The following is a 12,512-nucleotide window of genomic DNA, read 5'->3' on the forward strand; positions in this document are numbered from 1 at the left end:
GCGTTGCTTTTCTTAATCGCAATTTTCATAATCATAACCTATATATATATGTGTGTATGGGTGTGGTTATATATATATATATATATACGCACATATACATATATATATATAACCTATATATAAAAAACCTATATATATAGGTTATGATTAAGAAAAAATATATATTTAAGAAATATTAAGACATATATTAAGAGATCTATATCTGTATTTCTTACATATATATTACTAAGATATATTAATGTATTTATATATTATAATATATATTATGTAAATTATATAGATATTAATTATATATGTTATATAATAATATATTACATTGTGTATCTAAATATATATTATAAAATATGTACTATATTATATTTATATATAATATATGTTTAAGAATAAAGCACTATATATATATATATGTGTGTGTGTGTGTGTGTGTGTGTGTGTGTATATGTAGTGCTTTATTCTTAAATTACTCTCAGCCAGCATTTAGCAAAGTTGCCATAAGCTGCTTTTGTAGAAAGACAGCTTGGGAAAATTACTGAAACTTACTGAAACATAAACAAATTCTGATGCAGTTCAATGAACAAAGCCTGGGAGAGAAATGTATTGTTGAGGCGGGACATCTGGACTGCAGAATGTATGGACGACATGGACAATTTCCAGAAACCAGAAGATAAAGAAGAGACAAAGACTGGGTTTGTGCGTTGGAAAGTCCTTACCGGGGAAAAGGATACTAAGACTGAAAATGTGGACGAATTAGCATAAGAAGCAGCGCTGCAGCCGCTCCCCATCCCGCTGGGGCCCTGCGGAACACAGGAGCTCGGGACAGAACAAGTTCTTCCCGTGTCCCCTCCCAGAACACACCATCGCGACGGGAAGTACAGAAACAAATTTTTTTATTCATTTTTCAACACTCTGAAACCCAACGTGACCCAAGGCACTGAAACCCACCCCCAGCCAGCACCTGTGCAGCTGCTGTGCTGGGCATTTCCCCTCAGAAGAACTGGATAAAGCTCTGCCTCCTCTGCTGGCAAAAGTCAGGAATGTGTCTCCAATGGCAGCCCAGAGAACGAGAAAGAAAATTATTTCATTGGAGGCCACAGAGGCAACTCCTATTCCAGCCAGCAGCAGCCTGTTTTAGAGGAAAATGAGTGATGGAATTGGGGTGTAGCCACCTCAGTGTTGGAGCTTTGATAGTGCAGCCTCAGGCTGATCCTTCAGAACAGGATTATTCACCAGCGGTAAAAAATAAATTGCTAAGCCAAAGCAGAGTCCCATTTCTGAAGTGCAAACAGTGAACAGGCAGGTGTGTAGGATCTGGGGGAGAAGTCTCTCCCAGAGGCTGATGGGGACATCCAGGTGAGGCCCAGGCACAAACACTGGTCCCTTACTGGGACTGACAAGCTGTCAGTCAGTGTGGGGAGATGTGGGCAGGTGTCCCAGGCAGGTCTGGGGAATCATCTCAGGGATATTTGGGAACGGGTCCCAGGAAAATCTGGGGAGCTGCCCCAGCACCAGGCTGGTGAGGTGGGGTTTTGGGGACAGGTCATTCCTTAAAAGGCACCATTCCAATGACATCACTTTATCCAGAGCAGGGTTTATAATATAACCCTAATTATTTACATTCCCATGATCCAGCAGACAGACCAAAAAAACAGGGCTGCTCTAAACAGGGCAGAAAAAGGTTTTTCTCATGTCACCAGTGACAACTCCCCCACTTACAGACCTACAGGCAACATATATACACAGCACAGCCAGGCTGTTAATGCTGCACACTAACAGAGGCAAGTTAATATGTAAACGTGCTTGTATTTTAGATGTTTGGTTTCTTTGTGTTTTAATTCTACTGAAATACTGGGGCAAACCCGTGTTCTGCAGTCTCCATATACCAATGAGGTTGGCTTTTCCCTGTGCAGACTCACTCTCTCAGGTTTGCTTTAGTTTATGCATTTTGCTGGTGAACACAACAGCAGAGGGGCAGCTGGTCAGGAAACAACTTTTATACCTTTGGTTACAGCGTTCTGTGTAAGCTGGGCTTCACCAGCCCAGTTAGTAGGCAAATGGGTGTTCCAAGCATAAAAGTGTATCAAAAGGGTCAACCAGAATGGCCACTATCTAACCAGAATGTGAACTAACCTAAGTCAATAATCAGAGTAATTAATAAGGCATTTGGAAAAAAAAAAAAAAAAAGAAAAGAAAGAAAGAAATCTTTATCGTCATTGGGCTCGATGATCTTAAAGATCTTTTCCAACCTAAATTATTGTATGATCAGCTGCTTCCCATCACCCAGCAGGCTCCCCAGGCCTCCTTTAATCCTCCCCACCACACAGCCTGAGCAGAACCTTCCTGTAGTCCCCTGAGCAGTCTCCCTAGAGAGGGCAGAAAAAAGGAACACCATTAATTTTGCAGCTCCATGGAAAGCAGGATTCCTTTCAGCATAAATGTCTTATTGTAGTGTTTGTATCCTCTTTGACAACTTAATAACCAAGAACATTCAGGAAGGTTTTCAGTACATAAATGTAAAGTCTCCTTAATTCCACCTCCTCTAAAATACCCAAGTATTGTTTTGAGGGGCTCCTTGGTGCTGCTTAGCAAACACAGGTGTGTGTAAGACTCCAAGCTCACCTTAATGAAGGAGTGGAGTGATTTTCCATACATGGCCAGGAACTCCCTCCTGATGTAGAGCATGTCTATCTCGGCACGGGACACCATCACCCGGATCAGCGTGCTGTCATCGGTGCCCAGGCCCTGAGGGGACGCAACAGCAGCTGCACAGACTGAGGGCACCCCAGGGACAGGCACTGAGCTTTGGCCTTCCTTGGAATCCACTCCTGACTTGACCATGTCTACATTAATGCAGGGATCCATTACCAGCTCTGAGCTTCCTGAAGGAAAAGAGCTCCACAGAAAACCTCAGACTTCATTTTTTCCCCTCAATTAACACAGTTTCTTTTTCTCTAATTGCTGTCATGCTATTGACTTAAGCATGGAGAGGCAGGGGGGGGAAATACCAAAATCTCTTTACCTTCATGGATTTGTACAATCTTTCAGCAAAATAAGCAGGTTTATTCCTCAAGCACTTTACTGTAAGGGAGACAAGAACAAGATAAAACCAATAAACACTGAAGGACAAAGTCTTCCAAACCCTTCCAGCACTTTCTCAGTGCAGACATTTATTCTGTAAAAATGCAACTCAACAAGCACAGTGCAGACATCCAGACTCAGTGACCTGCTGTCAATTGATGTCTCCATGCCCAGTGCACAGCAATAAAATATTTTTAAGGCTTTAAAGCTTCCACACAGCAAATGTCATCTGCCAAAACATCTCTTGGCAGAGAAATATAAAGCACAGAGCCTTCTTTCCAGGTCTTTGCATCTGCAAAGATTAAACCACTGTGGCTTGTAAAACAGTGAAAAAGAATCTGCCTCCTGAAGCTGTGCAAACAGTCAGGGCAAGAGACAGTATCTTTAATTCTTTAATTAGTTTGTAGACAAAGTTTAAAAGCAGGGAACTCACCCACAGCTAACAAAGCATCCTCAAGGTCTCCTGACATCTCAGATTTAATGCTGTCTGTGATGTCCTTATTAGCAATCGCTCTGTACACATCAAAAACTAGGAGGAAGAGTAGGATAAAAGAGCTAAGTGAGCTGCTTGAGTGTGTAACCCCCGAGGATCACTTTGCAAGATCAAGCTCCTCATACCCTGTACAAACACTGCACCATTACCGTGACATTGTAAGCTAAATCAGGGCTGCCCCTCAGAAATAATTCATTTTAATTATCAGCTGCCTTGCTAATTAGCCTACCACTGCTGCAAGGATTTTCCAGAACTGCTATTTAATGAAGACAGTTTCCATGCTTAGCTCTGTCCCATGGGAGCCACACTTCATTATCTCCAATTCACAGGCTAGAGGAAGTTGTATGGGTGTTTTACTCAACTCCCATTTTGAATCAACTGGCCCTGTGAATATCTGTTGTCTCAGGAAGAGATCACAACCAGTTAATGAACAAGTACAAAGCTCCTACAAAAGTACTGTCCTCAAACAAGGGAAAAAACCCAGGACACCGGAGAGGTCCTACCTCTGAGCAGGTGGCACCTGTTCCGTGTGCAGAGGATGGACATGAACTGCACCTCATCTGTTCCCCATCTCTTCTCCCCAGCTTCATACAGGCACTGGAAGACATGAACAAAGTGGGGATCATTGAGAACACCAGGTGTATATAATGACATCTTTGCTTCATAGAACCATTTGGGTTGGAAAAGCCCTCCAAGGTCATGAGTTCACCACTAACTCATGTCCCCAAGTGCCACATTCACGTGGCTGTTGAATCCCCTCAGGGATGGGGACTCCACCCCTGCCCTGGGCAGCCTGTGCCAGAGCTGGACAACTCTTTTGGGGGAAAAATACTTCCTAATATCCATTCTCCACCTGGGGCACTGCAGACTAGCACAACTTCAGGTTTACTTGAGAAAAAGAGGTCTATGAACAGCAGGGATTCACCACATATCACACATACAAACCCAGACAGTTCTTGCCAGGAAACTAATTGCTACACACCTGAGCATCTTGTTGAGCAAGGGCTTCATCCACAAATGTTCCCTCATCTCTGTTACCCTGCAGTAACACAAGGATGAAAAACTCATTTCAACAGAGCAACTAATGGAAGTAAGTCCTGCAAATTCCCCATTCAAAACCAGTTACTGGAGATGTATAATAGGGTTCTTAACACTGAGTAATGGGTTACAAATACAGCAAGATATGATTCAGACGTGATTTGCTCTTTCTTTTGAAACAAGCAGACATCCACTTTATTAAAAGAAGCACATGGCATTAAGGCATGGCAGAGTGAGGCTGCTCTCCCTGCAGAAGCTGGGGTGAAGGGCTGGCAAGGTGAAATGCAAGAGAAGTGAAATAGCAGCCATCCTGAAGCACCTCATCACTGAGACAGAGCTGTCCAGCAGATGTTCACCCCTGTTATTTGCCCTGTCCTGGACTCACCGTGGCGAGGGACACGAGGACCCTGCGGAACATGGAGGATGTGTCAGAGACAATGTCGTCCTCCAGGGTGGAGCCGTACTCTGCCAGAGCACACACACAACACATCTGTTACTAACAGCTCACAAAATCACAGGATTTGTTGACTGGGAAGGGACCCACAAGCATCACCAAATCCAACTCCTGGGCCTGCTTAGAACCATCCCCAAGAGTCCCACCATGTGCCCAAGAACATTGTCCAAACACTCCTTGAGCTCCATCAGGATTGGTGCTGTGACCATTGTTCTAGAAAGCCTGTTACAGTGCCCAGCCACCCTCTGGGCAAGGAACCTTTTTCTAACATCCATCCTAAACTGTCCCCAGGATTCGAGTTGCCTCAGCAGCACAGCACAGGGGGACAGGCATGTCCTGCTGGCCGCACTGTGACTAGGACATGCCAGGATGCCCTTGCCCTTCTTGGCTTTCATCACAGCAATCCAGCCATCATACTGAGTGGTACAGGGCAAAATTAAGAAGCACAGCCAGTATAAAACTGGCAAAAGATCCACCATGGATAGACAGCTATAACCACCCCACCCCATTACATTTCCAACAACTCAATTTCTGGGTGTAATTCTAGTCCTTGATGCTGACAGACCCTTTTCCTGCCTCTCCACACACCCCTGCACACACACAGGTGGTTTCTGAGCCAGTAAGAAATTGCAGAGCGTGCTACATACGGAGTTTGTAGTTCTCATTGATGTGCCGAATCTCCTCGTTGGTGCGAGAAGCCAGGATTTCAATCAGGCAGCCTTCATCTGTCCCTGCTCCCTAGGGAATCACAGAGGCAAGGTTGTGGCAACTATGACTTTTGTTTATTAGATATAGCTAAATAAGAAATTAATAATTAATATACAATTATGCCATTGCATAACTGAATTGACCGTAAGTCATGCAACATAAAAAAGGATTTCCAAACCTTTAGAGCCCTCCTCAGTTCATGCACGTCATACATGGTGGTAGGAGTCATCAAACCAATGATCACCCTTTCAAAATTTCCACTCAGCTCAGACTTCAAGTCGTCAATCAAATCCTGGAAGACAGAAAGAGAAGAAAGAAGAAAAAGACACGGCCTTTGAGAAGAGGAAGAACTCGTTCAATAAGTTTCTTCATGCTCCAGCCCTCCTTGGATGAACAGTTACTCTGAAGTGAACAATACCAAAAAAACTTGGCCAAGGAAAACTTGTGCTCACTGCCAATCATGCTTTTGTGGAGACTGGGATGTTCTTCACATTTCACCCGAGTGGTACAACCCAAAAAAGTCCACATCTCCCAATTAGAGGCACAGGCACTGATCTCTGAAGAGCACCTACCCTGCCAATAGTGCTTTTGTAGGTGATCAGAACTTGCTGACGTTGGGAAACGTTCAGTTTGGTCAAGCTCTCAATGATGGCATCTTCATCTGTGCCTGGAAGGAACCAATGAAAACCAGTCAAGCTGCTTGTACCAGAACCAGAGGCCTGCTCTGGCCTTGCCCAGGGTGTGCCATTGGCCACACAACCCTACACAAATCCTTGCACAACCTGGGTCTCATCTGTGCATGAGTGCCTCAGCTCAGCAGCACCACACCACAGGACAGAGAAAACAAGAGCCTGACTAAAGATGTTTTTATGGCCAAGACTTGGATTTCCAGTGGGTTCAAGTCGCCCAATTCCCTCCAAGGGAAGGCAGTGAGGTAAAGCAAATGGCTGAACTTCCCCTCCAAAAAACCACCAGTAAAAACCTTCCCAACTGGCAGAGCTAAAAAAGAAGGTTTAACAGTGGAGGGAGATAACTTACCCAATCCCTTCATGGCCTTCCTTAGTGCATGTGCTTCTTGCTCAGCACTGAAAGCTGAGATGCCCTTGACTGTTGCCTAAACCCATAGGAGAGGAATTATGAAAAGTAGTCACAAAGTGAGACATTCACAGACCAGAGTAGAATTAAAAAAAAAAAAAGAGACAATTCAAAAGATGCAAACATCTCTTTTGGAAAGTGACAGCCAGTAAAGTCCACCCTCCAAACATGAGTAATTTCATACCAGATTCCATCCATTCCAAAAATGAAATGGTTTGTTCCAGAAGGACTTCCCAGATACATAAGAAATAAGCTACAGGGACTCAAGTGAAAGGAGAAAATATCTTAACGTGGCTGCCCATGGAATATCTGCTTTCCAGTTAAATAAGGGCACACAGCCTGACATCTCTGTTCAGCTGTGAAAACAGCTTCTTCCCAGCAGTTTTCCACATAAATCATAGAAGAAGCTCTTCCCATCAAAGCCCCATTCCTGACTTCTCTAAGAGCAGTCAAGGACCATCATTGTGTTAAATAACACACCAGGAAATCCAGTGTTTTACATGAAATGGTGATTCACAAACAGGTTTCTCCTGCCTCTGCTCTAGCGCAATTTCTGGGAAAATACACTTTTCTTGCAAAGCTCTTCATGTTCCCAAGAAAATCATCAGCAAAATACCACTTAACGTTCAATGGGCAGAAAAATGTTCCCCTGTCCCTGGAAGTGTTCCAGGCCTGCCTGGACAGGGCTTGAGCAGCCTGGGACAGTGGAAGGTGTCCCTGCCCATGGCTGGAGATGGAGCTGGATGATGTCTAAGGTTCCTTTCAACCCAAACCATTCCAAGATTCTGTAATAACAACCATAGAAATGGCTGCCTTGTAGGCTCAACCTGGGAAGAATAATATGCCTAGGAAGTTTATCTGGAGAAATTAATGTTCTTTGAATTATTTGAATATCTGATCTGGTTTTCCATTAACTCCCCAAAGGCAAAAGCCTGTATGTATGGGTCATTCTTCTCTACAACGAGGAAGCAGAAATAAGTGATAAATTCACCCCCTTGAAGAGACAGACAGTAACAGTGTTCTTCCTGTTGTGTCCTTATCTGAGCTCCACTCCCCACATTTATCAGGTCAGAGCAAAGGCTTGGCACAGCCTGGCACAGCAAACACACTCACTCACCATCCTGCTGGGATCTGGTCAATCTGTTATTGTCTGTGTCCAGGGCACTGAGACAGCTGTAATAATAAGACACAGGGAGTGTTAGTTTTCTAGCAAATAATTAATAGAATACACCTTCCCTCGAAGGTTAATGATGCTGGTTAAATAACCATCTAATTCTTTGAAGACTAAGGCAAGACTGAGAAGCCCAAGTGAACGCTCAAGGCAGCTTCCCAGAGTGTCCAGCCCTGCTTTGTACTGAGCAAAGGCTGAAGCATGACAGCACAGGGCTAGGGCCAGGCTGAAAGAGATGTGGTGGACACACAGGTGATTAGCACTGGTAATTTAATGATTCTTCTCTATTGCCTGCGTGACAGCCTGGCTGAGGCTACAGGGAGAAGCAGACAGTGTTGCCCTGGAGCAAAGAAAATAGACTTGATTCTCATGTCCTCCAAAACACGTGGCTTTGACCTTGGCAGGTGAGAGCCTGGGGGTGAGGATGAAGCAGGGGGAGGATGAAGTAGGGTGAGATTGCCAACACAGCCCTAACCCTTCATGGATCCTGCCTGGGAGGCAGAGACACCGTGGTTTAGGTGAGCACACAAAGGATAACTCACTAGAGCACTGGGCAGAAGAATTACTTTCCCTCTTAATATCTTAATAGGACATTTTATATTCAACATCCCCTCAGTTTGGTGCACTGTGTCCTTCCTTGTAGGGCTGTAGTTTTAACTGACAGAACCCTCAAAAAACCCCAAAGCTTCCTTGCCATCTGCCCAAGGTTATTAGTTCTGTTCACAATTTTGTTTGCAATCAGAGAGCCTTTGCATGAACACACCCAAATTTTCCTGTGTCCCTGATCCCCTGACAGGATGTCATGTACCAGGACAAGGTTCACTTCCACAACCCAAGTTCATCCCAGCATCACAGGAGAGAAGTTAGGAAAGGCAGACTCAAAGAGATACCTACCTACAGTAGGGTTGAAGTAAATAAAAAATAAATTCAAAAGATGCAAGCACAGTGACAGCAAGTCAAGTCCACCCACCAAATGTGTGGTTTTACTCCAGGGTTGAGTGAGTTCTCTCATTAAAGCCCTGAAGCAGAAGCAGAGATGCCAGCAGTGAATGACATCTCTCCCTAATTCTCCTCGTGGTGCTGCTATCGATGAGCCCAGACAGTTGTGCAAGATCAGGAGTGTGTTTGCTCCTGCTCCACATGACTCCTACAGACCTGGAATGCACAGGGAGCTGCTCAGGCCAGTTAACTCTGTGTGGCACTTGCCATGGACCTGTTACACACAGGCACTCCTGGGTGCACCTCTACCTTACTACACCCTCTGCAATCAGGCAACATATAGCAATTATTAGTGTTGAGTGTACTTCCTTTCATCTGATCATGAATTCCAGCGATCACAGTATGACCTAAACCTCAGAAAAGTCATCTTTGCTCTTCTCTAATCTTTTTACAGAAGTAAAAAGCCAATTTTATTTGCTTTAGTCAGACACTAAATGAAGGCTCCAAATTTCACTGCTGTTTTTGTAATGCAGCTGGTCTGCACACAGAAGCAGGAGTATCAGACAGGCTGGTTTAGCAAGTCAATTAGAGGGCAAAATAAAGGTCAGTAGCAAGGGAATGGGAAGCAGAGAAATTCTGAGTGCAAATGAGCTGGCAGAAGGAAACCAAACCATGAGGAGAGGCTGCATGTACTGCACTCAGAGCGAATCCTCTCACAACATCCATTAGCAGCAGAAATACCACGCTGAACATTGACTGCAAGACTCTGATTTCTTCATCCTGGGAACACCACTGGGAATTGAAAGAGCAGAGCACTGGAAAGGCAGCAGTGCAGACAGTGCTCAATCTGCAAGTGCTGGTTTGTTCCCGGTGCATTTCTGTGTGAGGATGAGCCACTGAGGTTCCAGGTGGGAGAGCTCAGCAGTTTGGCCAGGCTGTCCGGCAGTGGCCCCTGTAACCCTTTCACAGCTGAAGGGGTCTGCAGGAACTGCTCATGCTGGGGCTTTAGATGAATGAAACTCTCCTAAGCCATCCCTTGGCAAGCAGAGAGAGAAGGGAATTGCTCAGCAGATTTGCCAGTGCTCAGCAGCTTAACACAATTCCTGCCATTGCAGCTCAACCAGGGAAAAACAGCTTCAGGACAGGAACAATACTTCGCTCTGTGTTTTGAAGAATTAAACTGTGCATGCAAGAGTCAGCCAGCCAGTGCTATGGTCCTGATGCTATTTGCTTCACCCCAGAGTAAAGGCCTGGTACAATAAATCTGGCTGAGAATAAGCTCAAAACACTGTGCCCAGGTGACAGAGTGCAAGTGTAGGAGGCATCCCTCCCATTACTCGATTTTTTTTTTTTTTTCCATGGATGATCTTTCCCTAGCAGGCTTTGTCAGCTAAACAACCTGTTTTAAGACCATATCAAACATCCTTTAAAAGCTGAATAAACTTGATTTATCAGAAAATTGCTGACACTCACATGTGCTGGCCAGTTCAAGTTTAGGCTTGCACACAGTCAGGTTTTCCTGACTATGCTCAGAGCACACACACAGGAACCACCAGGGAAAGTTCCAACAGCTTAAGAGGATAAAAACAAAGGGCTTTTTCCGTCCCAGTTTGAGCTCGCAGCGTTGCCAGTCCTACACTGGATCTGGATGGAAACCCACCGCTTTGTGACCCTTTTCCTTGCGAGGCAAACACTGGACCTGTTCGACCAGTTCCTTCATTGGGTGCACGTTTACCCAAACACAACCCACACCCAGCGCCGGATCAGCTTTTCCACAGCTCGGTCACCGCCAGCTGTTGCCGGTGTGCGGGATGCAGCCCTGGATGCGCTCCCGGGTGCCCGGGCTGGGGCTCGCCACAGGGCCACTGACTCCAAGTTTGCAGCTCAGGAAAGGATCTCCCGTCTGCCACGAGCCCCGAGACAGCTGAAGTATCCCAGTGCCTCCCACACAATGACCTTTATCTGGCCACTGCCCTCAGAAGGAATAAAAATATGATTTTTACAGCCTTATGCGCCTCATTCAGCCTAACCCCGAGCCGTGTCACCCCCTGCCACGCCCTCGGCGCTCCGGCGGCCAGGACGTGCCAGCCCGGGCATGGCACAAATAGGAACCAAAACCCGCACTCCCTGTGCCCGGGAAAGGTCAGCCCTTCCTCCATCCCACAGCTGCCCCCGTCCTTGCTCAGCCCGGGCCGGACCCCCGGGCTGCCCCGCGATGCGGCATCGCCCAGCCCGGGGCTGCCGCTCCCGCAGTGCCTGGAAAACGGGGATGGCGCTTGGCACCTTCCCAGGCACCTCCGGCCATGCAGCCCCGTCCCCATGCCAAAGGGGACGCTTGGCACTCACCTGCCGTCCCGCGCGGGTCCCTGGCACAGATGGGGAGAACTTTGGTGGCTGTCCTGGGTGGCAAAGTCCCCGCCCTGGAACACGCGGCAGTGACGCGAGGGAGCTCCAGCCCTGCCCTGCCCTGAACAGTCGGTTGTGATCCAGAGCAGGGAGAAGCTCCCAGGGAGCCCCGCTCACGCTGCACGTTTGGGATGTAACCCCAAACTGCACTTTTGGGCTTACACGGAGGGCTGGCGGGTTGGGACGGCTTCCCCGCTCCCCGCCATTCCCTGTAAAAGTCCCTGGGAGCTGAGGGGCTCTGTTTGCAGGCTCTGGTCTCTCACTCCTGCCTGCACACCCGAGGGGGGAGCGAGGGGGACGACGGCGTGCAGCACACACGCAGCAACGCCCTCGAGCAAGAAGTCCTGTTCCTCCTCCGGAGTTGTTCGTGGGGATTTCTGATCTGTATCGTGCCTCCTGTGCCCCCACAGCACCTCTCTGGGTCTTCAGCATCCTCACCCCTTGTCTAAGAAGTCTGCATGGCAAACAGCCATGACTTCAGTAAGGATGGTTCTTTGCATTTTAATTATTCCTTTCGCCCCGATAAATGGCAGTGCCCTCAAGCCAAAACCCTTCAGGCAAAGGGATTTCAGTTTTAACCCCATGGGACCTTGCCGGGGTCAGCCATGGACGTGATCACGTGGCTGACAGAGGGAAATCAGCCTTGCAATAGATGTGTCTTGTCTTCAAGTGTTTATCCTCAGGACCTTTGGTCTCCTCTGATGCCAAACATGCTGTTATTACCACGGGTAAACCAACCCTCTCCGTTTTTTCCAGCTCATAGGACAGCTCTGTGTCTCTTTGCACATGCCCCTTTGCTGGAAGGACCTAAAATTAGCAGGCTGGATGCGGACAGGCTGTGCCTCAGTGAGCATGTCTGTGTGGGTTATTTATTACAGCTCCTGCTGCAGCTCAGCTCCCAAAACAGCTCCACAGAGCCCAGCACTTACTGCTGATGCAAGGGGATGGACTAGGGGAACAGAAAAACCAGGTTCAAGCCTCAAGCCCTTTCCTTTTGCACTGCAGAGCTTCTTTCCTTGCAAAATCTGGCACTGACCAGGATTCAGTGTGGACCAGCACATATAAACTATTGCTAAGGAGAAACTTTTCTCTTTCCTATATCTGTGAAAGTTTCCATTCTCATCCCTTCTTCT

At 46.7% G+C, this 12,512-nt stretch overlaps 1 protein-coding gene across 1 annotated transcript; it reads right to left on the bottom strand.

Annotated features, from left to right (window-relative positions):
* Nucleotides 1-870: 870 nt before the first annotated feature.
* On the bottom strand, nt 871-11,480 carry ANXA4 (annexin A4). The gene is made up of 13 exons (XM_054000737.1): nt 11,320-11,480; nt 7,981-8,036; nt 6,807-6,882; nt 6,341-6,435; nt 5,947-6,060; nt 5,708-5,798; nt 4,992-5,071; nt 4,551-4,607; nt 4,072-4,165; nt 3,509-3,604; nt 3,017-3,075; nt 2,617-2,739; nt 871-2,360 (listed from the first exon to the last, which is right to left on the bottom strand). The coding sequence occupies exons 2-13, from the start codon at nt 7,981-7,983 to the stop codon at nt 2,301-2,303; spliced, it is 948 nt and encodes a 315-aa protein (XP_053856712.1). The 5' UTR covers nt 7,984-8,036; nt 11,320-11,480; the 3' UTR covers nt 871-2,300.
* Between the last annotated feature and the right edge of the window lie 1,032 nt (nt 11,481-12,512).

The sequence above is a fragment of the Vidua macroura genome, chromosome 28 (genome assembly GCF_024509145.1).
Source record: "Vidua macroura isolate BioBank_ID:100142 chromosome 28, ASM2450914v1, whole genome shotgun sequence".
In the NCBI taxonomy this organism is placed as follows: Eukaryota; Metazoa; Chordata; class Aves; order Passeriformes; family Viduidae; genus Vidua; species Vidua macroura.

What these genes read in the sequence shown, in the direction of transcription:
- ANXA4 (XM_054000737.1), bottom strand. An exon ending in GGATGCTTTGTTAGCTGTGG is followed by an intron (nt 3,076 to 3,508) that starts GTGAGTTCCCTG and finishes TCTCCCTTACAG; the next exon opens with TAAAGTGCTTGAGGAATAAA. An exon ending in CACTCCACTCCTTCATTAAG is followed by an intron (nt 2,361 to 2,616) that starts GTGAGCTTGGAG and finishes TGCCCTCTCTAG; the next exon opens with GGAGACTGCTCAGGGGACTA.